At 34.7% G+C, this 27,811-nt stretch overlaps 1 protein-coding gene across 1 annotated transcript in view; it reads right to left on the bottom strand.

The window, feature by feature from the left end:
* Window positions 1–4,733: 4,733 nt before the first annotated feature.
* The window catches only part of CTNNA3 (catenin alpha 3), a 1,754,201-nt gene continuing 1,731,123 nt past the window's right edge, over window positions 4,734–27,811 (bottom strand). The window contains exon 18 of the mRNA XM_080823473.1: window positions 4,734–5,900. Coding sequence (XP_080679599.1) covers window positions 5,613–5,900 — 288 coding nt within the window. The 3' untranslated portion in view covers window positions 4,734–5,612. The remainder of the gene's footprint in view (window positions 5,901–27,811) is intronic.

Here is a 27,811-nt window from a genome sequence, read left to right as displayed (position 1 = left end):
TTAAATACATTGTGTGATTATCCTAAGGAGCTCTGATATTGGGAAGAATTTCACCCATCAGCAGCCTAGAATTTCAATTTCTCATCTTGCAAACAATATCACCACATCATCCCCAAAAGTTATATAGCTCATTCTCCTACCTCTGACATGACTTCACCCAAACCACCAAAGACTACTATTTTATCCTTAAAATATTCCTGAGGAGGAGGCTGCTGAATCTTCATAGAATCAAAAACTCTTCCTCCCTTTGGTTATACGTTATCTGCTTCTGCGACTACTTTTCTTTTTCCTTCCCCTACCTCTGTCACTTTCATACTCACATCCCTTTAGAACTGCTGTGTATATGCTGCTTTTTTCTCTACAACACGTCAAACTCATTTTGAAAGGCAGTCCTTGTGATTTGTTCCCATAAAACCAAGGGGGACTTTTGGATGCAATAAGCCAACCTACAGGCACGAAACATCTTATCCTAAGTTCTACACCGAGGCCAGCCCTACAAACCAGCTATTGCCATAGACAGGATTCTGTAAGGTTGGGTTCCATTTGGAAATGGTTCTCTCAAATAGTATTAATTATCTTCTTTTGAAGTGTTCAGAAATGCATCCTATCTATGCTGGGAGGGGGAAAAATTCACATGTAAAATGATGACTGTTGTAGACTATTCTTTCTTTCGCTTTAAAAGAAAAACCTCTTGTTCATGTGAATTGGCTAAAAATTGTAAAGAAAGGACACCTGGGTGGCTCAGTTGATTGAGCAGCTGCCTTCGGCTAGGGTCATGATCTTGGAGTCCCGGGATTGAGTCCCACATCAGGCTCCCTCCTTGGCGGTGGAGGGGTGGGGGTGGGGTCTGCTTCTCCCCTCTGACCTTTTGACCTTCCCTTTCTTATGCTCGCTCACTCTCATTCTCTCTCTCAAATAAATAAATAAAATCTTTTTCAAAAAATGGCAAAAAAAATTTAAAACTTAAATTCCCTTCTATTCTTTCTTGTAGATATCTAGTATGGTTCTACAGCCTTGATTAAGACATCTTTAGTTACATGCACCTGGTTTTTATAATGTCCACATTTTCTTGCCTAATAGAAGGGGCCAAAATGAAAACTTTATATGTAGATGCCTCTGTCATTAACCCTGACTTTTTTCTTTAGTAATAATACACAAAATACTAATTTTAGAGATACCAAAATGGAGAGAGTTATGACCAAAAATGTTATAGGATTTTCATCTGATTAATTGTTGTTTCCTGATAAATGATATACAAATGAAAATGAAATATAAATAGAAATTTCTCAGGTTGAAGAAATTTTCTTAGTTTGCTGAAATTTTTACGATAATATACAAGTTATAATCTTTTACCTGGATGGCCCTAAACTTTTTGATCAAGTCAAACAGAAATATTTCTGACTATCCAAACAGAAAAATGGCTATTTGATTCCTAAATATGCAATAGGCAGTCTGCCTTGGCAAAAGACGGGTTGACAAAACAAAGTACAGATTTCATCCAACTTGATATTCTGGTGCCTACTTTGCTGACCTAAAGAATTACTTACGATGGTACTGCAACAGGATAGCAATTCTGTAATGAATTCACTGGAGAATGGTAAATATCACCAGGAAAAGTCTCAGTTCTCATTCCACTCATTCTGCCACTCTACAGAAATCTGTATCCATGGGAACCTCAATCCCTATCAGGAAGTGTGCACTTGATACCAAAAAGGGTAAGAATGTTTTCTGTAACAGAAAAAAAAAAAAAGAAAAGAAAAGAAAAGAAAAGAAAAAAAAAAAGAAATAATGTTGCTGGAAATTAAAATGATAATTTTAATACTATAGAATATATTAATTTCTACGTGGGGGTAGCCTACAGAGATGATAGATGGGAGAGGGATATTTTTGGTGCATTGACCAAGAGGGAAGGACATTAACTGGGCACACCTGGGATGAATACCTCTGACTGCATCAATCTGGGAGAGAAATGTCAGCAGTTAACAGGATGATCCTTAACCCAGGGATGGGCGATGAAAAAATCACCTTGAAAGTGGAGGGGTAGAAAGCCACTGAAAATATTTTCTCTGTGTCAGACATTATTTTTTTCATCCACTCATTATTGAATGTGAAGAGCACTAATTATTGAGTCTGAGGCTCAAGTTGGGCATTTATCTCCATGTTCATAATTTTATCTTTCTGAAGTCTAACTCGACAACTGACCTCCTTTGAAGCTGGTAAGTGTGCCAGAATGCCAGACTGAAAAAGTGAAATGTTCTGTGTAAGTATGGAGTCCTTAACCCTTACAAGGAAGGCATTTGATGGGGAACGTATGTTATGTGGGTATTGATAAATGAAGAGATTTCCAAAAGTCAGAGGGCATAATTAAGAATATTATATTTTCTAATATTCATTATTTTCACTCATGTCCTAAGACAAACAGAAAGGGGATCATTAGAAATTAAGGGTTTGGGGATGCCTGGGTGACTCAGTCAGTTAAACCATTGCCTCCTGCCCAGGTCATGGTCCCAGGGTCCTGGGATCAAGTCCCACATCAGGCTTCTTGCTCAGCAGGGAGCCTGCTTCTCTCTCTGGCTCTTCCTGCCACTCTGCCTGCTTGTGCTTTCTCTGTGTCTCTCTGACAAATAAATAAATAAATAAAATATTAAAAAAAAAAAGAAAATAAATTTAGGGTTTGAATTCTTTTCCTGATTCATTCGTTGAGTTGTACCCAGAAACTCCATAAGCAACAAATATTCTAATCCAATGATTCCCACTTGTGATAAGGAAAAGAGAGATATTAATATTTCTCATTCTTCTTGTTTAATAAAAAACCCTTCCAGTTTTTCTAATTAAAAAAATCTTTACTGGATTATGATTTCATGGATATTTTTTAAGTTATCATTCTTATTCCAGCCTGTTGTTTGACTGCAATGCTGGTGACTAAGAGTGGAACTATCCTTGTAGGTGGTATAAACCCTCTCCTCCCTCTCAAGGTTTTTTTTTTTTTTTTCCCCTACATAAATTAGCATAAATTCATTTTGCTTAAAAAAAAATGAATCTTGATTAGCAGGTGAAAGCAAATGTATCATGAGAAGAAGGACCAATCTTTTTGATGCGATTTCAAGATGTGCATGGATGGACCACAAATCTGTCACTTTCCTTTAGAAGTTTCTGCTGTTCCCCCACAGAAGAAGGGTTTAAATATAAATATACATAGTACATTCATATTTCCTGATTAGGTTCATTTAACTATGCTTTATAGCACAAACATCTGTTATTGTATTTGCTGCTAGTTTTTCTCATGTATAAGCCCTTATTAGTGGGCTTGAATCAAACTAAATCTCGAAATGCGGCCCACTCAGAAATTCACTCAAGTGGACAGATATCATTCTCAGCTCTATGCATCTTGTTCTTATTACATATTTGATTACTACACAGTGGACTTTACTCCCGGGGGAACATTCTCCAAGTTGTATTTTTAATTAAGTTTTTTCACTTACAGTTATTTGCTTTGAGCTATGCTGGAAATCTACCTACTTTGAAGAAGAGACCTTGTTTATAGCTCATTTTGAGTAAAGGGTCATTTTTTTAAGATAAAGAGATGCTTTGGTAATTGTATAATTTTTCAAGGTATATCTGTTCTTTTGGCATCAATCCTGAATTCTAAACTCCAGCCTGTGGAAAGCTAACATAGGATCAAATAGACATTGGTTTTTCTAAATGAGACTTATGATTCTTGAGCTTGTGGCTTTGGGAACTAAGATATACAGCTAGTCATTTAGTGATATTTTTAAAGTCTGTTTTCTTAACTAAATTATAAATTCACACTTTTATCTGAGAGAAGTATGGTCATAGATGTCACTCTTGTAATATCCACTCTTGGAAGAAAATCACAGTAGCATTTCAACAAAAGGAACTCCCTTTTTTGCTTTTTATTCTCTAGATAGTTCTGGAAAATAGAAATAACTGGATTCCCTAATTCCTTTCTGCTCTACTTTCTCTTTTAGGGAGTGGACTGTGTCCTGAATAATGACTGTGTGCCAGTGCTGAGTGGAAGGCAAGCAAGACCTATGGCATTCACCTCCTAGCCAAGGCAACTCAGCATTCTGGAAGAATAAAATAATTCATTACAATAAAAAGTTAGCACTTTCCATATAATTGATAATTATCTATTAAATAAACCCTTTCCCCATACCATTTTGATTAAAGTACCATACATTATCATATTCTTAACTTGATGCTTTCTTATGTTTCACACATTCTTCTACCCAAACTGGTCCTCCTGGTATCAACTGATATTGAATGTTTGAATTTTACTTCATCAAACTAAGATGACATAGTTGTTGAGACAACTCATTAATGGCAATGTTGTGTGAAGTGAAGTTACAATTATAGTATAATTTTGATAAAGTAGAATAGGGAATGCATGTTCGTAATTTTGTGTGAAAAAAAATGAAACTTAACTCCTCCAGAGAGGGAGGGGCAAGGCAGGGAGAGAGAGAGAGAGAGAGTGAGAGAGAGAGCCAGTGCGAGCAGGGGATGGGCAATGCACTAGACCCTAAGATTATTATGAAGTCCTTCATGAACTTAATTAAGTATGAGCGCATTGACTGGAGTTATAAAATGACCCCAATGACTTTTATTTTAAATGTTATTAAAATCACTCCAGCTTCATTCCCATTAACTCTACTTCCTAGTTCAATGATACATTTCATGCAGTTACATTTTACGCAACACCAAAAGGTTTTTCAAACTGACCTCTTCCTTTTAATTACAATTACAAGCTAATACAAATAGATTTTTAGAGTCACACAGAACTCCTTCTACTTCTGTTATCATAACTTACTCAAGAATATAGTTAGGTGTTCCATTTCCCCAATGGGTCATAATTCTTCTTCCATATATGTATTCTGATGGACTCATTTAAACCTAACCCTCAATATACAAAATTGCTCAATACTATGGAGACCTGAAAGTACATCTGTGGCATTAAAACTCACTGTAATCTTTATAATGTAAAAAAAAAAAAAAATGCGTCATTAATCATCAAGGCTGAACTTGGCTGCTGAGCTTAGTTAGTTTTGATGTTAACCTAATCAATTGGCAATAGATACAGATATCTCGAGATTGAAAAAAAATTCATCTCTAGATATCAAGAGAATCACACATGTCTGTCAGGTTAGGCCAGGTAAAGAAAATATAGAGATCAAATGGGAAAGTATTCTATGAAGTCTTCTGCTTTCATTGAAAACCAAGTCAAGAGCTCATGTCAATGTTTTAATTCAAAATGATAAGGTGAGTGTACTTAAGCTTTTACAGAAGACTAGGACTCATCTGAGTCTCCAATGTTCATTTGGTAACAAATGTAAGATACGGTCTGTGACAGGAAAAGCTGGATGACACCTAAAATGTTCATTCATTCAGCAAGTGTGTATTGCGTACTTACTGGGTGCTGGCCAGACAGAGATGACAATGACATGATCCCAAATATATGTTGCCTCCAATGTTTCACGTTAATTGTGCATTAAATTCTAAAAGTTAGTGAACTTACAGAATTAATTAAGTGTAAAATTAAAACACTGTGTTTCACCAGGACTTTATAATATAGGCACTAGTGTAGAATTGTGGGTTTAGTAGACATGCCGTCCTCTAAATTCACTCATGACTTGCACTGGGTGGATTTTTTTCTTTGCTGAGCCTCGTCTGACAGCTGCACAAGTTTCCTCTGGCTTCTCTCTTTTAATCAAGGGCTTTTTCGCAGGAGCCTTCATTCTCCACATCACAACTGGGTGCCGGGGCCCAGCAGGACTCTGAATTCGGATGATCTTCGTTGAGGCAATGTAAGACATTTTCACTGTTTGCACGACAGCATTCATTAAATTTTTGGCTGCTTGGATCAGGGAGGTGACGCTGTCCAACTGTAGGAGGAAAAAAGACCTATTATTCAAGAATGCAATCAGAAATTTAAAGAGATTTGATGTTATAGAAACTGAAATGTTCCACTTTGCTTTCACCCCAGAAATGAGTTAATCCCTATTTTATGTATCTGTGTAAATTATCGACATTAATCCATCCACCTAAATTTATTGTTTATTTATCTGATGCCTAAATATATTCATATTCTTTTTTTTAAACTAGAGTAATACTATTTATTATTTTCGATATGAATATATAGTAGGATTATATAACCAATAGCCTGATGAAGCCTAACAGTTACTATGATGAGATGATATTTTAAAGAGATTAATTTCCATCCTTGGTTTTCAGTTAAATGGATTATATAGCTTTATATTATATAGATGGTCACTGCTTTCTTTGTAATGAATCTCCCTATATGCAGAGGTAATTCTGAGCCCTTTTTATAAAAGATGGCTATCCTCAAGAAAAGCAATTGTATTTGTAAGTTGCTTTATAAAAATAACAACTGAAAATCTTCCTTTTAGGAAATTTATAGTTTCAGATAAATATTATACACACACACAGCACATACAGGTGTACACATGCATGTATACCATTAACTTCCATTAACCAAATTTTCCCAAATATTTTCACCGAAAAGTGTCTTTTATTTATTTATTTTTATTTTTAAAAATTTATTTTTTTTTATTTTAATAAACATATAATGTATTTTTATCCCCGGGGTACAGGTCTGTGAATCGCCAGGTTTACACATTTCACAGCACTCATCATAGCACATAGCCTCCCCAATGTCCATTTCCCCACCACCCTCTCCCGTCCCCCCTCCCCCCAGCAACCCTCAGTCTGTTTTTTGAGATTGAGTCTTTTATGGTTTGTCTCCCTCCCAATCCCATCTTTTCATTTTTTCTTTTCCTACCTCCCCCCAACCCCTCACACTGCATCTCCACTTCCTCATATCAAAGAGATCATATGGTAGTTGTCTTTCTCCGATTGACTTATTTCGCTAAGCATGATACCCTCTACGAAAAGTGTCTTTTAAAACACAGAACTTTCAAACCTATCATGCAGTGTATTAAAGTAGAGAAAGCCAAGTCTTTTCAATCAAATAAAGTTGAGTTTAAATTCCAGACCTGCCTTAGAACTTGGGCAAATCATTTAACCACTTTCTTTCTAGTTTCCTAAAATATTTGGTAGAAAAAATACTTATTAATATTAAATAATGTGTGTCAAGGACCTAGTATAGTGATTGTCAAATAGCTGATTGTTATCAAATATATTTCCTTTGTTTCTTAGGAAGAATGACAAAATTATCTAATTATAAAGATGCACTAATGAAAGTACTAAAGCAAATGGTTTCCCACATGATTTTGATTTTAATTGTTGTCTTCTGGATTGTTCACAAAAATAATCTCAGGGAGAAATGGAATGATAGTCCTAGAATTTTGCGAAACACTGTAGAGCTAAGTTGAGTTGGTTCATTTTTATACAACTAATGCTTCTGCCATTATTTTAGTTTGGCAGATTGTCATCCCCAGCCAGCTCACACAGGAAGCTGTTCCTCCACTGTCACCTGTCTGTGATGTGTGCTGTCAGGGCTGAGACTCAAACACTGGCTCTGTGTTGCTAAAATCCATCAGCAGCTGCATGGCCTGAGTACTCTACCTTTGCAGCTCAAGGAGTCTCATCTCACATACAGAATAAATGAGGGAAGGAAAGAAGTAAACTGAGGTTGTGTGCCTGGGGCAGTGGTCTAGCTGGCTGCTTCCTAGGAAGAGAATTTAATTAGCTCCATTATATGCCAAGCCTGAAATTCTTGAAAAGGTAACACCAAAAAAATATGTAAATGGAAAGGCAGTAGTACTGGGCAACTACACCTCTTTAAGTCGTTTTACTTACTGAAGCCAGAAATGTAAAAATCTGTGCGTGTGGCAGGAATGACAAATACTCTGCAAACATTAAACAGGATTTCATGAAACACTGACACGTATTTCAGAGGATACTTAAAGCTTCTGAATCTGTACACAACTTTAAAGAAAGAACACTAGACTTTGAATAGAATAAAGCACTTCATTATTAATGTTCTTTTATGGATAGATTAGAGACTGAAATCTGTCCTTTAATAATTAACGATTTTTATTCAAAACTCCTGGGAGCCAGTTAGATTCTGAAAATAGTTCCTAATCTCACCATAAGGAGAAGAAAATTTTTCTAAATGATGAATTAACGTGAATAGTATTGAGGACCCTTGGTAGATTTCCCTCTCAAACATGAATATATCTGATTTATTCCAAGGGCTCTGTGCTACCATAAAGTCTTTCTTTCATAGAAGAACATTCTAGAGACCTGCTATCATTCAGAATTTCATTAGTGGCTTTGGCTTCTCTGCCTTCTTGTCTTCTTACACGCATGTCTCCTCTTTTTGACTTTGTAATCTTACCGCGTGATATACAAGTGGTATATAGAAATCAGTAGTTTAGAGAGGATGTTTAAGATCAATCCATGCCTTAAAATGTAGATACTGGTTTGTCTAGTTTCTTCATTGAATCAGCAAAGCCCTGTCTGTGCCATTGAGATCTCTTACGCGGATCTCTGACAAAGCCTTTTATTTTAAAATTCTAAATGGTTGTAGTAAAACTTCTCCTCTAGGTGACCCAGAAAAACCATAGGACCAATTATGCCCCTGGGAGAGCGTGAAGACTAGTTTTGTAGACAAATTAGGACAATTGCTACAAGAATGCTGCCATTTCATGAGGAAAGCATGTCAGGCATTCTATACGGATCTTTGAAGTCTAAGAGCTATGTGTGCTAAGATGCATCACTCTGCTATTAGCCAAATCACTGGCCTCACAAGCAAGGTACACAGACAAGCCTAACAAACTGTAGGACGTTCTGTTTGAGGTCCAAGCAGTGGCGCAAGCCTACTCATGGAAAATAACTGCACGATTTCCTTGTCTGCAAAAATTTTTTGTAAGTCTTCTTATCCAGGTCTACTTTGATAAAAAATTCTTCTAGGGAAGCATTCAGTAGAATCTTCCTTGTGAAAACAAAGTCAAATTTGAGCTGGACAGTGCATCACTTTGGGGTTTCTGTGTTCAACTTATTGAATGCAGTTTTCTGAATTCTGAGAGACAAGAACGTTAATATACTCTAAAGGCTTAGTACAGGAAACCAATCAGACTATAAAACTCAGGTCCCAAAATTTTCATACCATCATTAATCGCTTTCGTTAACTGAACATTCTTTTAGGCGAATGCAACTTAAAATGTGTACCCTAGAAGGAGCCACTTTCCCTAACATCTGGTAACATTCCTCTGTGATCTAGATGAAGTGTTCTTGGTCAGAGTATCAACCAAGAACAAAAATGGCTTCTAAGACCTCAAACCTCCTAAGGATTATATGTATATATGTGCATTCAAGTTTTCTAGCCACCCCCTTTTCCATAATAATGGACAAAGTTTTAAATAACTCTTAAAAGAGGATTTTGACCTAAATGAAAGGGCTCTGATTGAAATTGGAAGTCTGTTCTCTTACAACAGTAAATAGGAAAACAGCCACCCTTCCTATGCTGGTGACTTGTCCTTATTCTTACAACTCTGGTGTAGCTTTAAAATAACTGTGCTTGGGGTGCCTGGGTGGCTCAGTGGATTAAAGCCTCTGCCTTCAGCTCAAGTCATGATCCCAGGGTCCTGGAATCGAGCCCCGCATCCAGCTCTCTGCTCGGCGGGGAGCCTGCTTCCTCCTCTCTCTCTGCCTGCTTCTCTGCCTACTTGTGATCTCTGTCTGTCAAATAAATAAATAAAATCTTTAAAAAAAAAATAACTGTGCTTATTGGTCTACTAATGTTATAGTAAATTTCTCAATATTGTCTGTCCAAACTTAAATTAGTAAGCTCTGCCTCACGTTTTTTTGAAAATCTAAATAATAGAGGAAGACCGTTTGGTAAATTAGCTCTTACCCTAACTGTAAGATCTTGCAAACAATCCAAATTATGACGATCTAAATAGAGTCCTATTTTATAGGAATCTTAGTTTAGTTTGTTTTAGTGTCTCTGCTGTGCTTTGTGGTATGTATTCTGTGATTCCAGGCTACAGTATAAATTTGTCCAATTCTAAAAACGTTCTCAGACAAAAGGTTCAATCCTATTTAGAGATATGTCTATAATGTTTTGCTATGGAAAAGGAGTAGTTCAAAAGCAATAAAGATATTTTCTTTTTCCTCATAAAATATCAACTTTTTGTCCATGTGACCATTATACACAGAAAGTATGGATCTTTTTACAAAAACCAATGTTAAATACCTGTGATGTAGTCTTCCATAACTACAAGGTGGAACTCCTGCTGGTAAACCCTTCTCAAAATCTTATTGTGATATTGATAGCCAAGAGTAATAAAAAGACGAGGTAATTATTCCTTCTTTTAATTTTCTAAGTTCCTCATCAACATTATGTCAGAACTACCAGAATGTCTTATACTATACTATTCTAACTCCCCATATTATCAGATATGTATTTTATATGAGGATGCTCAAGAAGTGAACCTCACTCCCATTGATGTGGATCTCATCCCCTTGCACCTGGGCTATCACCTGGGGAAATCATCCTCCCCAACCCCTGTGTGAGCTGCCATGAAAGCTACTGCTACTGGAACTCCTGTGAAGGGAAAAACCTGTTGTTGCCTGAAAAGATGTATTTCCTTTCCTAAAACCTCCTGGGTAAACTGGTGCCAAGTGTAGACAATGAAATTCTTGTGAGTCTCAATGTTTACCTAAGCTTAAAGACCCCTTGTTGATGTTGCACCTGCACAACACAATACTTGAAAGGCAAATGTGTGGAGTTTGGCTCCAGTTATAATAACAACTTACAACAATTGATAATATCTATTGTGTGCTTCTTGTGTATTGGCCCTTTCTAAGTAGTTGACATATATTAACTCACAGTAACCCTATGCGGTAAGTACTACTACTATCCATTTTATGGATGAGGAAACAAAGGAATTGGAAGGTTTGGTAGCTTGCTCAAGGCAATACAGCTGTTAAATGGTAGAGCTGGAATCTGAGCCAAGGCAGTCTTGTGCAAGTACCTGGTGCTCTTATCCATTATATACCCTGCTTTTCAGTAATATGTCACTTTCAATGTGTGTTTATTTTCAGGTATGAATAGTTGGAGAACTTGCACTAACATTAATATAATGTCTAAAATTATAAATTGACTACCTATTAATGGATTTGGGGAAGGTTATAGGATTTTTGTAATGTATACTAGTACTAAAAAAAATGAAGTTATCTTACCATCACTTTTTAAAGAGATTTTTTTTAAATAGCAAATAGAAACAGTCATTCTTATAAGCTCCAAACAACTTAAAAACCTTTAGATTAATACTATTTTATAACAAAACATTTTTTGATTTTAAAATGTAGATCTCAATAAGATAAAGAAAAAAAAAAACAAACAAACCATATTATAGATTCTAGGACATAGAACTGCATAACATTATTTCATCTTTAAAATGTGTCATAATTTAAATACAAACCAAATTTTCTCTGATTCTCAAACAAAATTAATTTGTTTGCTTTGGCTTACAATAGAAACTAGTATTGGAAAAGAACTGATACAGCTCAATACTCCAAAAGCAAATAATCTAATTAAAAAATGGCCAGAAGACATGAACAGACATATCTCCAAAGATATGCAGATGGCCAACAGATAATGAAAAGATGCTCAACATCATTTATCAACAGGACAATCAAAACTACAACAAGCTATCACCTCACACTTGTCAAAATGGCTAAAATGAACAACATAAGAAACACGTATTAGTGAGGATGTGGATAAAAAGGAACCCTCTTACACTGTTGGTGGGAATAAAAACTGATACAGTCACTGTGGAAAAGAGTATGGAGTTTCCTCAAAAAAGTAAAACTATCCTATGATCCAGGAATCACATAACTGGGCAATTACCCCCAAAATACAAAAACACTAATTCAGAGTGATACATGCCCCTCTGTGTTTATTGCAGCCTTATTTATAATCGCCAAGATATGGAAATAGCCCAAGTGTCCACTGAGAGATGAATGGATAAAGAAGATGTGATATGTGTGTGTGTGTGTGTGTGTATGTATATATATATGATGAAATATTATTTGGCCATAAAAAGGAATGAAATGTTGGCATTTGTAACAACATGGATGGAGCTAAAGAGTATAATGTTGGGTGAAATAATTCAGTCCAAGAAAGAAATATACCATATGATTTCACTCATGTGTGGAACTTAAGAAATAAAACAAATAAACAAAGGAAAAAAGAAAGAGAGAGACAAACTAAGAAACAGACTCTTAACTATAGAAAACAAGCTGATGGTTACCAGAGGAGAGGCAGGTGGGGGATGTAGGAAATAGAGGATTGGAATTAAAGAGTACACTTACCATGATTTTCTTAAAATGATTAAAAAAAAAAAAAAGAAGAAAGAAAGAAAGAAAGAAACCAGGTTTTGGTCCCCTATCCCTGCAGGCTCTATTTAACGCTTAATTAATTTTAAAGTTTTCAGTTAAATTATTTAGAAATAAGTTAACATAGGTAACATGAAAGGACTCTGTGTCTGTGTGTTGGTAGACAACAACAGCATAAATATTTCTTAAAAAACTTACCGATTTTTACAGTCTTTCTAACTTACAGGTGTCATTTTCATCTGTAGATTGACCTAACAGTGGTAGCTGCTCACCACTGGAAATGCTTAATTATATATTTGTCAGCAAAAATCCATCATCTAATTCAATATGTTTTTATTATCAATTCTGAACCTCTCTTGAGGAGCTAATTTTATCCCAATACTTGGTTAACATATTCTTTTGTTTCTGAGCAGGTTTTTAGAAGAATGGCCTGTATTGAAAGCATTTTCTCTTTTCAGATACATTCAAAAATGTTAAACAGCCAGGCTGGCTTAACGAGAAAATCAAATTAGAGACTTTGTTAAGGCTAGTCAAAATGGAGTTACATATCCAAATTGAAATTGTCAAGCTTATAATTAAATTGAGAAGGTGGCTCCACTTTAAATACGAAGAGTTTTTCCAAAGGACCACTGATAGGATTCACATAGTAAATTCATCCCTTGCCAACTCTCCATTAGAACATGACAACAGAAAAGGACAACTTAAGTTGAAAGGGGGGAAAATCAATGCATGGAATAACTAAAGAAATTTAACACCACTGAGACAGCCAGACACGAAATGAAATATGACATTTATTCGTTTGTAATATTGCTCTGTCAAAAAACATTTTCAAAGCTAATTTTTTTCCGAAGCACATACTTTAGGCTGAAAACATTTTGCATCATCTTAAAAGGAAATAATCACAAACAGAATAACACCAGTTCAGGTGGCTACACAGAACGCCTTTTAGTTCTCTTTGAAAAGACCCCTTCTAAAACCATGGTTGGTAACATTAATGAGCTCTCCTTAGCTATCTTTTAACCATGTTGACTTGAAGACAAACACTTCACTGAAGAACTAATTTTCTATAACCATTACAGCCCAGGCACTAGTTACACAAATTCAGAACAATTAGTATATTCTTTCCTGAGTAGTAGAGCTTGCAGGCAGGGGCGGGGTTTGGCTTGCCTGTCTCAACATCGGTGTTCCAATCCGTGCTTTCTCTTCTCTCCAACATCAGACAGGGCACTGAGTTCTACCTTCTCCACAGACATCTATTGTCTGTATTCAACCTGACATCTTGATGATGGCTGTGAGACCTCTGGACTGAGTGCAAAGGAGCACCAGTGTTGGTCTTAGATCCTACACACATCTCTTGCATGATAAAAGGCGAGGAAAAAGTAGGTTCTGTGAAGCTAAAAATCCAAATGGCATAGTTTTCCAATCCATGCAGGGATTTCCAGTGCACAGATCTTTTCACATCCCTACTGTTTTTCAAATCTCTTTTGATCATCTGCCTATCATTTTAACCCCTCTATTAGTAACAGCCAACATTCCTTGTTTCATTTGCCTCTGCTACAAACATCCAGTAGAAGAGAACTGCTTATGTCCCTGGCGCTGATCCATTGGTGACTTTCTCCTACTTTTAGAGAATCCCTTCACTGGGCAAATCGGTTTCTAGTTAAAAGGACAGACGCCAGCCCGAAGCTGACAGACAGTGCTGTGTTGTGTCTTCAGCTACCTGTTACTGCACTCATCCCACCCAAATACTCTTTCAAACTTCTACTTTCATCAAACTTCTAGCACTTCGTATTCTCACCTGTTCTGCAGAATATTTCATCTAAAATAAATATAAAACAAAAAAGCAAGGAAATAAACAATAGCAACAACAAATTAGAAACAAAAATAGAAACGGCAAAATGAACCCCCCTTAATCTAACCTTCACTCTTAGCCATTTCCACTAAAATGAAAGCGTTATCTCTTGTTCTGTCTATAATCAGGGCTACTAACTGAGCTCTAGATTTTATTTCCCCTGCCTTCTTGGGGACTGTGCACAATTAGTAATTCTTTTATACTACTGCATCTTTATGGTATTCCTTTTTATTGACATTTTCATGTAGTCTTTAAATGTTCATAAAATCCTACTTTAAAATACAACCAGATTTGTTAAAAGGTTTGCTATATTCTGTGACAGTATTTTCTTCACTTCTCAAGCAATTTCTTATTTTCACATATGTAATTTATCTTTTTTTCTAATAGATATTGATATCATGTATTATTAAATATATAATATATAAACTATATTATGCATAATTAAATATATTGTGTATGATATGGATTATATAGTATATGTGTAAATGTTCTTATATATAACATTGATATTGACATGTGTATTAAAAATGATATAGTGCATAATTTATATATAACATAAATATATGTAAATATAAAACTTTACGTTTAAATATAAAATTCAATATTATCTAATATAATATGTATATTGAATTATTTAACATACATATTAAATAATTCAATATATAATCTTATGCATCTAGTTTCTTTCAATCAAATTTCATTTATGAGATCACCTGATTCTCATTCTGAAAAAACATCCCCAATGTAAAAAAATCATAGTTTATTTATCCATTCTACTGTTGATGGACTTTAAAGTACTTTAGGGCTATTATGAATAGCAATTTATGAATATTCTGTTACATGTATTTTGGTGAACAAATACATGAAATTTTGTTGTGTATGTACCTGAGAGTGCAATCCAGAGTCATAAAAATGCACATATTCAGTTTTATTGGCTATTTCCACATAAAAATTGGAAGTGATCCTGCAAATTTATACTTCCACCAGCAAAAAATGATAGTTCCAATTGCTGCATATCTTCACCAACACTTTTTCCTTATATTTTTCACTTTAACCATTTTGGAAGGTTTATAGTTGAGATTTTAAGTGTCATTTCATTGAAAACTAATGAAGCTGAATATATTCTCTTATGTTTATCCTGCATCTAGAGATCATGCAAAATTCACTTAATAGTTCTTACACATTTTTCTAGATTCTTTTGGATTTTCCTGTATACAAGCATGTCATCTATGAATAATGACAATTATATTTCTTTTTTGTTAGTTTTGTCTTTTTTATCTTTTGCGTTATTGCACTAAGTAGAACTACCAGTGCAGAAGTGGTGATACCAGGCATTTTTCATGCATCTTCCACCTCAGAGAGAATGTTTTTCATATTTTATCATTTATTTCTTAGTTACCTCATGGACAACGTATTTATTTTTATTATTTTTTAAAATTTTCTAGAAAGGGAGGATTTTTTATTTTGTTTTGATTTCTTATGTTGTTGTTATTGATTCCTACCCTAAAATACTACTATACATGGAGAACAAACTGAATGGCTTCAAAAATTTGGTATTTGTTTAGGCTTTCTTTATGACCCAACATATGGTTAAATTTGGTAAATGTCAGGTACACAAGAAAGGAATGTGAATCTTAGTATTGTTAAATCAATGTTGTATTATGTCCGCTGGCTTCCATGAGCCTCTTATCAATCAAGCCCAGAATTCCTATCTTAGCTATCAGGTAGCCACTAATGTGCTTTATATCACTATAGATTAGATGTAAATTTTCTAGAGTTACATATAAGTGGACATTTAGATTACGTCCATTTTTTGTTTTGTATCTTTCAGCATTATTTATATTCACCATATTACCATACTATATGTACTAGTAGTTTATTCTCTTTATTGTTGAGGTGTATTAAATTTTATACATATACCACAACTTTCAATCCATTAACCTGTTGACTGACTTGGTTTCCTTATAATCCCTTATTACTATAAATAAAGTGCTATGGCCATTCTTGCACAACTACTTCATAGCATAAGTTTTTATTTCTCTTAGGAAAATATCTAGAAATAAAACTGCTGTGTTGTATTTTAAGTGTATGTTTAACTTAAGAAATGAAATTGTTGACCAAAGTTATTTTTTTATTTTAAATTTCCACCAGCAATGATATGAGAGTTACAGTTACTCAATGCCCTTGGCCATATTTGATATTTTCTATATTTTTCACACTCTAATCAATATAAAGTGCAATGTCATTGTATAACCTAGTTGCTTTTCTCTGATTATTAATTATATTGAGGATATGTTAGTGTACTTAAATGAACATTCACATATCTTCTTTAATGAAATATCTGTTAGGGGCACCTGGGAGGCTCAGTGGGTTAAAGCCTCTGCCTTCGGCTCAGGTCATGATCTCAGGGTCCTGGGATGGAGCCCCGCATCGGGCTCTCTGCTCAGCAGGGAGCCTGCTTTCTCCTCTCTCTCTGCCTGCCTCTCTGCCTACTTGTGATCTCTGTCAAATAAACAAATAAAAAATCTTAAAAAAAAACAACAAAAAAACTTTCTTTCTAGTTTCATCTAGTTTATCCATTTACCTCTCAGTTAAAATATCTGTTAAATATTTTGCCTCATGTTTGGACTATCTTTCTATTCAGTTTTACTGTTATTTATATATTCTGTATACAAGTGCTTTGTCAAACATCTCGCAGCCTGTTATTTTTCTTTCACTTTCTTAACTGAGTCTTTCAAAAAGCTCAAGTTTTGAAATTTGATGATGTGGAATTTATCAACTTATTTTTATTCTTTAGTTAATGATTTTTCTTTCTCACTGAAAATTTTTTGGCTACCAAATGAGTTTACCAAAATTTTCTTTTATGTTTTCTTCTAGATGTTCAAAGTTTTAGATTTATATTTAAGGTTATGGCCAACTTTGCATTGATTTTTGTTTGTGAAATAATATACAGCACTATTCTTTCTTTTTGTACAGATATCCAGTTGTTCAAGCACCATTTAGTGAAAATGCTCTTATTTTCTTTTTAAGTTATCTTAAAACCACTGTAAAAATTAAATAAAGCATATATATATATGTGTGTGTGTGTGTGTATATGTCCATTTCTGGACTTTGAATTAGTTTCCATATCTATGTTTATACCAGTACCATACTATCTTGAATACTGTAGTTTTATATTTTTAAAAAAATGTATGTTTTATTTATTTATTTGAGACAAAGGGAGAGAATGTGGGCATAAACTTGGAAGCAGGGAGAGGAGCAGAGGGGGAGGGAGAGGGACAAGCAGCTGAGCATGGAGCCCTATGTGGGGTTTAATCTCAGGACACTGAGATCGTGACCAGAGCCACTCAACCAGCTGAGCCACCCAGGCGCCCCTATTATTAAGTTTTGAAGTAAAATACATGCAATATAAATTTGTTCTTTTTGACAATTGATTCAACTATTTCAGGTCATTTGGATTTCTACGTAATTTATAGAATCAGCTTGATAAGTTCTAAAAAAATGCCTGTGGGAATATTGATTTCTATTATGTTTAATAGATTGATTAATCTAGATAGAAATGACAATAATATTGATTCTCATTCTATGAACATAATATAGCTTTCCATTTTTTAATGTTTAGTTTCTCTCAACAAGAGTTTATAATTTTCAGTTTAAACATCTTGTATGTATGATGATAAATTCCCCCTCATATTTTGCTTTTGATGTTACTATAAAATTTATTTTGAAAATGTTATTGTATTTTTTATGGCTAATACATAGAAATGCATTTGATTCCTAGGTTTTTTGTTTTGTTTTGATTTTGTTTTGGTTACATTTTGGTCTTGTTTCTTGCAACATTTCTGCTCTTCACAAATTGTCTCCAGGAAGAAATTCTGGATGAAGTTAAGGCTCACACTTAATATAATTTTTCCTTTTCTCAGGACTTACAATCTTCTAACACTTACTGTCCAGTATTTAAAAATAGTAGAGATACATATTTCATTCAACATTATGGTTGTTCACGGTAGGAAAGAAAACTCAGATTTATTTATTTATTTTGATATATAGAGAGAGAAACTAGGAGCACATGAGCGGGAGGGTGAGGGGCAAAGGGAGATGGAGAGAGAGAATCTCAAGCAGACTCCCTGCTGAGCATGAGTCTGATGTGCAGCTCAATCTGACAATCCTGAGTTCATGACCTGAAAAGAAATCAAGAGTTGGGTGCTCAACTGAATGAATCACCCAGGCACCCCTACCTATAGTTAATATATGTCTCTTTTTCAAGTATTGCATGATGTTTCCTTTATTCCAGTTTGGACATTTTAGTCCTTATCTGTTCTTTCATTTACCTGTTATGGAATGTAATTACCAAGTCAGGCTATGTTTACAACTATTTTACTATTCATATTTTATTTGACATATTTATGTACTATCTATCTTTATCTCTCTTGTTTCTTTTGTGCTAATGAAATATTTTATATTCTTCCATTTTCTTTCTCTAGTACCTCCTCTGTTATAGATACAGTTTAACTACTTTTGGTTAGTCTAAAGATTAAACCATTATTTGATTTACTAAGGTTTAATATAAAGTATTACTTTGGAGCTCCTGGGTGGCTCAGTTTGTTAAGTGTCTGACTCCTGATTTTGGCTCAGGTCATGATCTCTGGGTTGTGGGATTGAGCCCTGAATTGGGTTCCACACTGAGCAGGGCGTCTGCTTGGGGACTCTTGCCATCTCCCTCAGCCTCTCCCCCTGCTCACACACTCTGTCTCTTTCTAAAATAAATAAATAAATCTTTTAAAAATATATACATAAAGATTATTTTTATCATTCTTCTGTAATACTATAATATAGAAAATTCTAATTCTTCTTACTCATATCAACTTTACTTCTAAACAGATTTTAAACTCAATAGAGCAATTATAGTATTTTTTTGTACTGCCAGATTTTTAAAAATTTTCTCACATATGTATATTTTCCCCTTACATTTCCATGTTTTCATTTTAGAAAATTTTCTTTCTATATAAAAATCTATCTTTAGTATTTCTTTTTCAAATGGACTGATAGTGAGAAATCCTATCAGTTTTTATTTTTTCTTAAAGAATCTTTACTTCAGTTTTATTTCTGAAGTGTATTATTCTCAGTTATAGAACTCTATATTGGCACTTATATTCTTTCACCTTAAAGAGATCATTCCATTTTCTTCAAGATTCCATCATTTCTTTTGAGAAGGCTGTTAATAAGTTTTCATGAATCTCCTTTGAAGAAAGAGCAGGTCTTTCCTCTCTGGTTGCCTTTAAGATATTAACTGACTTCTTTTTCAACAGTGGTTTGACTGTGATGTACCTAGTTGCCAGATTTTTTTTTTTTTTCTTTTACATCCTGCTTTGAATCCACTGGTTCTCATGAATTCATGAGTTAATCTGCTCAGTAAGGGGAAATTTTAAGCTATGATTTCCTTGAATATTGCTTTTGTTTCCTTTTTTCTTCTTTTTCTTTAGAGAGTCCAAATACAGCCATGTTAAATATTTTGTGCTTATTCTAAATGTCTCTTATCTGGCTTTCTAGTTGTTGTTGGTGGAGTCATTGGTCTATCCTAACCCACCACATTCTATCCAGAAATGGAAGTTTTCTCATTTTAGCATGAATTTTGGTCTTTATCTTTCATGAGTTCTTAATCAAAACTGCTGAACAGTTTATCCTTGTTAAAAACTTTCTTCCTGGGGCACCTGGGTGGCTCAGTGGGTTAAGCCACTGCCTTCGGCTCAGGTCATGATCTCAGGGTCCTGGGATCAAGCCCCATGTCAGGCTCTCTGCTTGGTGGAGAGCCTGCTTCCCCCTCTGTCTCTGCCTGTCTCTCTGCCTACTTGTGATCTCTCTCTGTCAGATAAATAAATAAAATCTTAAAAAAAAACAACAAAAAAACTTTCTTTCTAGTTTCATCTAGTTTATCCATTTACCTCTCAGTTTACACAATGTAGAACTTTCCTGTGCAGGATGTTTTTTCCAGATGTTCCTTAAGTATCTGGGTTTTAAACTCTCCCCTCACTGTTCCCCCTCAGTCTAAGTCCACTCATGGACTTCCAAGGCTACAATTATGATTAATTTGCTTACAATTATGATTATGATTCTCAAAATTCATCATCTTAACTCTAAAATTCCTTACCTCACTTAATGAAATATTAACCAGTCAACCACGTAAGCAAAATCTACAAATCACCTTTGACTCATCATTGTCCTTCACCAATCATCTCTAGTCAGTTAACACAGCCCTCAATCCAATCCAATTATCTTTCCTTCTCTACCATCACCACCCTAGTTATCTTCTTTAACTTGGACAACTGCAATATGTTTCTGGGCTCTATCTCTGAATTTTCCTTCTTCTCAGATTCATTTTCTACAATAAGGCAAACATTACTTAATCTCTAAAAACAAATCCATTTGTTTTACAATACACTGCTGGGTTTGCATTGGATTTTAAAATTTATCTTTTTTCTAAACTTTTTGTTATAAGTTACAAAGCCTTAGGTAATCTTCTCTCATCCTGCTTACTCAACTTTATTTTTTTGCTTTTGTATTCTGTGGCCCAGCCATAAAATGAAACTAAACTAGACTAAAATATTTTCGTTTCTAAATATGCCACGTATTTTTTTTTCTCACCTTCAATCCTGTTCATAAGCCATCTCATTTGTTGAGAAATAACCTCTTCTCCTTACATCAGGGAGACTCCCTTTCCCTAATTAGGTCTCACATTAATATCATTTTCTCAGGGAATCATTCAATGATACCTAGAATGGCTGGATCATCTTTTTATATGTTGTTATAGCATTCTATATTCATCTAACATTAGAGTCATCATAAGGCAAAAAGATCCACATTGGAAAGATACTGTCCTTTTCACCCTAATTGCTTGAGACAAACTGATGGGAGATAATTGGTACACAAACTACTTGAAGTACCATTAATATAAGTTGTAGAACTATAAGTACAGAAACCATACACAAAATATTTTCAAATACAGACATGATTTCACTTATTCATTTCTATTCTGCCCAAAAACAATATTTCCCAGATGTTTCATATGCAAGCTCCATAAAACAGACAAATTTTAGCATCTAAGAATGGGTCAAAAATCTTTGACCAAATGACACTTCTCATTATTTATGTTTGAAACTCTAAACACAAATCTGTTGAAAGACATACATGTCAGAAAATTCAAAATCCCCACATTTAGATTACTATCACTCTTAATAATCTTAATGGAATATATCAGTAAATAATATGCTTATTAACTCAAAAAATTGGTTTTACAGTAGACAGCCCATGTTTACACTTTGATTCTACCACAACTTAAATATGTACGATAAGAAGAAAATGATTATTAGCTCTTGTGAACTTCTGTTTCCCTTCAGTGTAATTATAATAAAAATATATTTCAGAGTTCGTTGTTAAAATTAAGTGTGATAACATTTATAATGTGCTAAGGTAGGGTTTTACACATCACATAAACGTACATATGCACAAAATGAGGCTATGTCTTTTATAAGTTTTTAAGGTGAACTGGCAAATAATACATCATACAATTCAGAGATTTTGATGAACAAAACTGAAGACAAATTCCATCCATGTTTTGAAAAGCTAAGAACAGCAGAAGAACATTTCTTGACCACAAAAGGTGGAGGGACAAGTACTGTGACTCCCATCCCAACACACACACATACACACACACCACACCACACCACACCACACCACGTTTCTCAAATCAGCATGAGACTAGCTCTGTTTATCACAATCCTTTAGTGAAAATATTGGTCAGGGTCCAGTGAGGAAAATAGAAACTATTCCAGGTGTTTCAAACACAGAATTTAATACAGGAACTTGATTACTTCCAGCCAATTCTCAACTTAATAGCAACAGCATGAACTGTTATCATTCCTGGTACAAAAGGATATTAAAAAGATATGACCGTGAAAGTAGGTAAAACACCAAAAGTAGATGATTGTTTATCAATAGTCTACCAATTCTCTCCCATTGGTTAAACTGAGCTGGAAATGAGCAGTCAAAAAATCTTTGGCAGAGAAAGGTTCTGAAAACAATAGTAATCATGACTAGCAAAATGAGATTTTATGTCTTCTCAATCTCAATATGCCATTGTTTCATTCATAAAATTTCATGGTACTTACTTTTACATTTCTTTATTTTATTTTATTTTATTAATTTTTAAAAATATTTTATTTATTTTTTTGACAGAGATCACAAGCAGGCAGAGAGGCAGGCAGAGAGAGAGAGAGGGAAACAGGCTCCCTGCTAAGCAGAGAGCCCAATGTGGGGCTCAATCCCAGGACCCTGAGATCATGACCTGAGCCAAAGGCAGAAGCTTTAACCCACTGAGCCACCCAGGTGCCCCTAAGGTGTATTTTAAAAGGAAGTTCATATGTCTGTGCTCTCATTCAATCAAAGAAATATTTACCAAAGTCAAGTAGTTATTTTCCCTACCTCTGTCAATAAAATAAAACATAGGAGAGTGATGGCTTGTTTAACTCTCAATGCTTTTGCATACTTAAAATCTGTAATATCCTGTCAAACATGCCTATGCTTCTCTAGAAAAATTCTGGTGTTTTGTTAGGAATAGAGACTGCAGAAGTAAAAAGGGTACATAAATAAACTTTAAATTATTACTTATATACATTATGTTACACACTGTATATATTTATATATAGAATGTGGTTTTCTGATTTTAAGTAAAATGTCAGCTTCCCTGTTGTTTTGTTGAAGTACATCTGAAATCCTGCCTCATATTGCAATTTGTTTGTAACCCAGCTTTTCCGGAGTCTTTGAAGATTTGATCATGGTTTAACATGACTCTATGAAACATAGTATTGGCTTCTATTTTTTAATTAAAACTTAATTTCATAATTATCTAGTAAGTAAGAGCTATAATGGAAAGATGACGAGCTTTAGACAATAGCTAAAACAAAATCTATGAGAAAGTGGCCAGTTTCCTGGACTCCTGTGTGTCTTTTTAATATGTTTCCCATAGTCTCATTTAACTGGTACATCTTGGTACTACTCCAGCCCCATGCATGCTATGGCCTACAGAAACTACAATTATGTACTGTGTTAGTGGTTTAAATCTAGGATAAGAAGCAGCAGTATTAACTCATACGATTATTGCTTCATCCACACACTAGAAGGAAAGGGCAGCAGGTAACAATACAAAGCAGTGCTTCAGAAATTATTCCAGGAGAAGCCTAAAGCAACAAAATGCTGTTGTCTCAGAAGCGAGGTATGGAATATGTCAGGTGTAAAAAATGCACCTTGAGGAAAACAAAGTGTCTTTAAAACAACTGTCTTCTATTTGTTTAAGACTCACAAACTTTGTATCTGAGAGAATATCAGAGACTGGGAAAGTGTTGACAATGGGGAAATACTAAAAAGTTCTCTTCTTGAATTTAGACTCTTTTCAAATCAGAAATCACTCTCATCCTGCTTAAAGTATCTTATAAAGCACAAAACAATCTTCCAGAGTCTTTCCCTAGATAAGCACAGCTGTTTCCTCGTTGAGGGGATGAGATTCAAACACATTTCAGAGCAGCTGCTTGTTGCCCTCCCAGCTGCTTAGAATATGGGAAACTTGGCTGGCAGCAAGCCCCAAACCAAAGTGGTAGGCATCCAAACTATCCCCTGGGCACTGGAATTAAGCAGGCAATAGAAGTATGAAGCCCTGTGTGTTTTTTTAATCACTGTGATCAAAGCCTCTGTGCGAGTTTAAAGAATAAAGCCCACATTGCAAGGGTGGTTCAATATTCTCAAATCAATTAATGTGATACATCACACCAGTAAAAGAAAGGATAAGAACTATATGCTCATTTAAAAACCCATAGCAGACTTCATACTCAACGGGAAAAAAAAACTGAGAGCTTTTCCCCTAAGGTAAGGAATTAGGCAAAGATGTTCACTCTCACCACTTTTATTCAACATAGTACTGGAAATCCTAGTCACAGCAACCAGACAACAAAAAAGAAATAAAAGAATCCAAATTGGTCAGAAGTGAAACTTCCACTATTTTCAGATGACATGATACTATATCTAGAAAACTCAAGACTTCACCAAAAAATTGCTAGAACTGATACACAAATTCAGTGGTCACAGGATAAAAAAACAATGTACAGAAATCTATTACATTTCTGTACACTGATCATGAAGCAGCAGAAAGAGAAATTAAGAAAATCTCATTTATAATTGTAACAAATATAATAAGACACCTAGGAATAAACCTGATCAAAGAGATGAAAAACCTATACCCTGAAAACTATAAAACATGGATGGAAGAAATTGAAGATGACACATTTGTTAATGGAAAGATATTCCATGCTCATGGATTAGAAGAACAAATATTATTAAAATGTGTATACTGTCCAAAGCTATCTACACACATAATGCAATACCTATCAAAACAAACAAGCAAATAAAACAAACAGCATTTTTCACAGAACTAGAACAAAGAATCCTATAATTTGTATGGAACCGCAAAAGACCCTGAATAGCCAAAGCAAATTTGAAAAAGAGAAGCAAAGCTGGAGGCATTGAAATTCCAGACTTCAAGTTATATTACAAAGCTGTAGTAATCAAAGCCATATGGTGGCACAGAAACAGACACACAGATAAATAGAACAGAATAGAAGATTGAGAAATGAATCCACAATTATATGGTCAATTAATCTTCAAAAAATCTGGGGCACCTGGTAGCTCAGATGGTTAAGCATCTGCCTTCACCTCAGGTCGTGATCTCTAGGTCCTGGGATGGAGACCCACACCATGTCAGCCTCCCTGCTCATTGGGAAGTCCGCTTCTCCCTCTCCCTCTCCCTCTACCTCTACCTCCCCCACCCCAACATCCTGCTGGTGCTCTCCCTCTCTCTGAAATGAATTGAAAAAATAAATCTTTAATCTTCAACAAAGCAGTGAAGAATCTTCAACAAACCAATGGGTAAAAGTCTCTTCAACAAATAGTGTTGGAAAAACTGGCCAGCAACATGCAAAAGAATGAACAGGACAACGTTCTTATACCATACAGAGAAAGATCTAAATGTGAAACCTGAAACCATAAAAATCCTAGAAGAGAACACAAGCAGTAACTTCTTTGATCTCAGCTGTAACAACTTCTTTCTAGATATGACTCTTGAGGCAAGGGAAATAAAAGCAAAAGTAAATTATTAGAGCTACATCAAAATAAAAAATTTCTGCAGTTAAAGAAACAACAAAACTAAAAGGCAATGTATGGAATGGGAGAGGATATTTGCAAATGGCATATCCAATAAAGGATTAGTATCCAAAAGTATAAAAAGAACTTATAAAACTCTATCCAAAAAACAAATAATCAAATTAAAAAATGGGCAGAAGACATGATGGGCATTTCTCCAAAACCATATCCAGATGGCCAACAGACACAAGAAAAGATGTGCATTATCACTTATCAGCAGGAAAATGAAAATCAAAACTACAATGAGATATTACCTTACACTTATCAGTATGGCACAAGAAACACAAGAAACAAGTTTGGCTCTGGAGACAAACTACATGAATCCAAACAAATTTTTTCCCTAAGTCTCAGTTTTCTCCTCTGTAAAATAGAAAAGCCACATCTACCTCATAGGATTGCCACGAAGATAGAATAAGTACATGCATGGCACAAGCTACTGTATATATGCTGATTAACTATCATTATGATGATTATCAAGATTTTGAAAACAAGGACCTCCCTTTCCCATTGGTTATTGCAAAAAATAAAAGAATGAGGAAAGATGAAGTTATTAATAATGCCCCCATTTTGTAAATTTATGTCAAGCCCACACACTTAAAATATTATCTAAAATCTTCATAACAATTCTGTGAGGCAGGTGTCATTTTTTCCCATTTATCAGATAATTTATCTAAGAACTATGACTCAGAGAATTTCAGTGTCTTGTGTGTGGTCATACAGGCAGAAAGAGGTAAAGTTGGGATTAAAGCCAAATCTATGTAACTCCTAATCCCCTGTTTGTTTGTTTGTTTGTTTTTGTTTTGTTTTGTTTTGTTTTTTTAGTCATCTTGTGCTAACTCTCAAAATAGGAAATGTTTTAGAATTTAGTGAAAAGTCTTTTCTCATTTGGGGCTGAGATCTCCCAACCTATTCTTTTTACTTTACTTCAAGTATTTTGCAGTGAGATATCTCTTCTCTTTAGTCAGGGAGCCTTTTGGTTTTTATCCTGACCACATAACTCTGATAATAATCTCCACTCAGTGACTCTGAATGGCATTCCCCAGAATAACACTTGTCCTTCAGAAATAAGTGCCAGATGTGAGTACACAATAACTCTCCTACTGAATCTTAATTGTACCTTTTCAGGAGAAAGATTGACTTTTGTGACAAAAACTATTTGAATTTTCAGGTAAATCTCTGTATTTATAGACACTGGTTTTTGAGTGTTTATTACATACCTAATCATCAATGAGCTGAGTGTTATGGCGTGAGTGTGTACATGTGTGTGCATATGTGTGTGTGTTGCCCACTTGAGATGCCAAGCATTTTCTTTTCTCTCTTTAATCTCACCATTCAGTTTTGAACATTCATAGGTCCAAGAAATGCAACATTGTAATGATAAAACGTAGTGGCTATGAAAAAGAAGAGGATTATCCTCTAGATCAAAGCTTTTAACCTAGAGGTCTAGACACACTGTTGCATTTCAATTACTTGTGACATGTGTCACAGGGTCCATAATTTGGTGGTAATAATAATAGTTAAATACTGAAATTGGAGAATGATTTACTGTTTTTCCACAAATTAGAGTGGCATCAGGGTTATCCCTCTAATTATATTCTTTCATTCACTTGCATTTTGATACACTTCCTGAAGTGAGAAAGAAGGGGAGAGTAAAAACTAGGTTCCTAGTAATCAAGCTATTATCCCACTTTATCAATACAGTGTTCAGTGAAGTGGCCCTTCTCTTGAGAAATATGTTCTGCATATGAAATTTGTGTTATCGCAGAAAAAAAAAAAGGAAAAGGAAAAAGTCTGAGATATTCTCCTTTAGGAACTGAAACTATGCTTTGGTTCATTTTCCACAGTGATTTCTGTGTTCATAGTCATTTTCCCTTGATAACTAAATGCTATATTTTTTCAGGCAGAAATATGACCAAACTTGAAGGATAAATCATGACTGGTCTATTATCCTTAATAAATGATTGGTATGACTTAGTCTTCACCAATAGGATAAGGGAAAGTTAGCAGACTTTCTAGGATGATTCTGGAAAAGATTATATAATTAAAGATCATGTCATAAAAAAGGAAATATCATTCTTTACTTCTTAAAAGTAGTTGTGCAAAAACTTGAAATCTGGCTTCTGTATCTATATTGAAATTTTAAGAGAGAGAGAACACAACAAATACAGATGATGACAGAGGGGAATATGGAAAGAACTCAAGTTAAATAACATTATGAAACCTTGGAACAACCATTATCTGGACTTCTAATTATGGTTCAAATCATTGATAGTGAATTTTGTTACTTGGCATTAACAGCCTTCTTCTTTTCACATCTTATTGCCAATTTTCTATTCCCAGTCTAAAATAGTTCAGATGAAGATGATGTCA

This window comes from Martes martes (genome assembly GCF_963455335.1).
Source record: "Martes martes genome assembly, chromosome: 14".
In the NCBI taxonomy this organism is placed as follows: domain Eukaryota; kingdom Metazoa; phylum Chordata; class Mammalia; order Carnivora; family Mustelidae; genus Martes; species Martes martes.
This window is presented reverse-complemented; position numbering and strand designations above follow the sequence as displayed.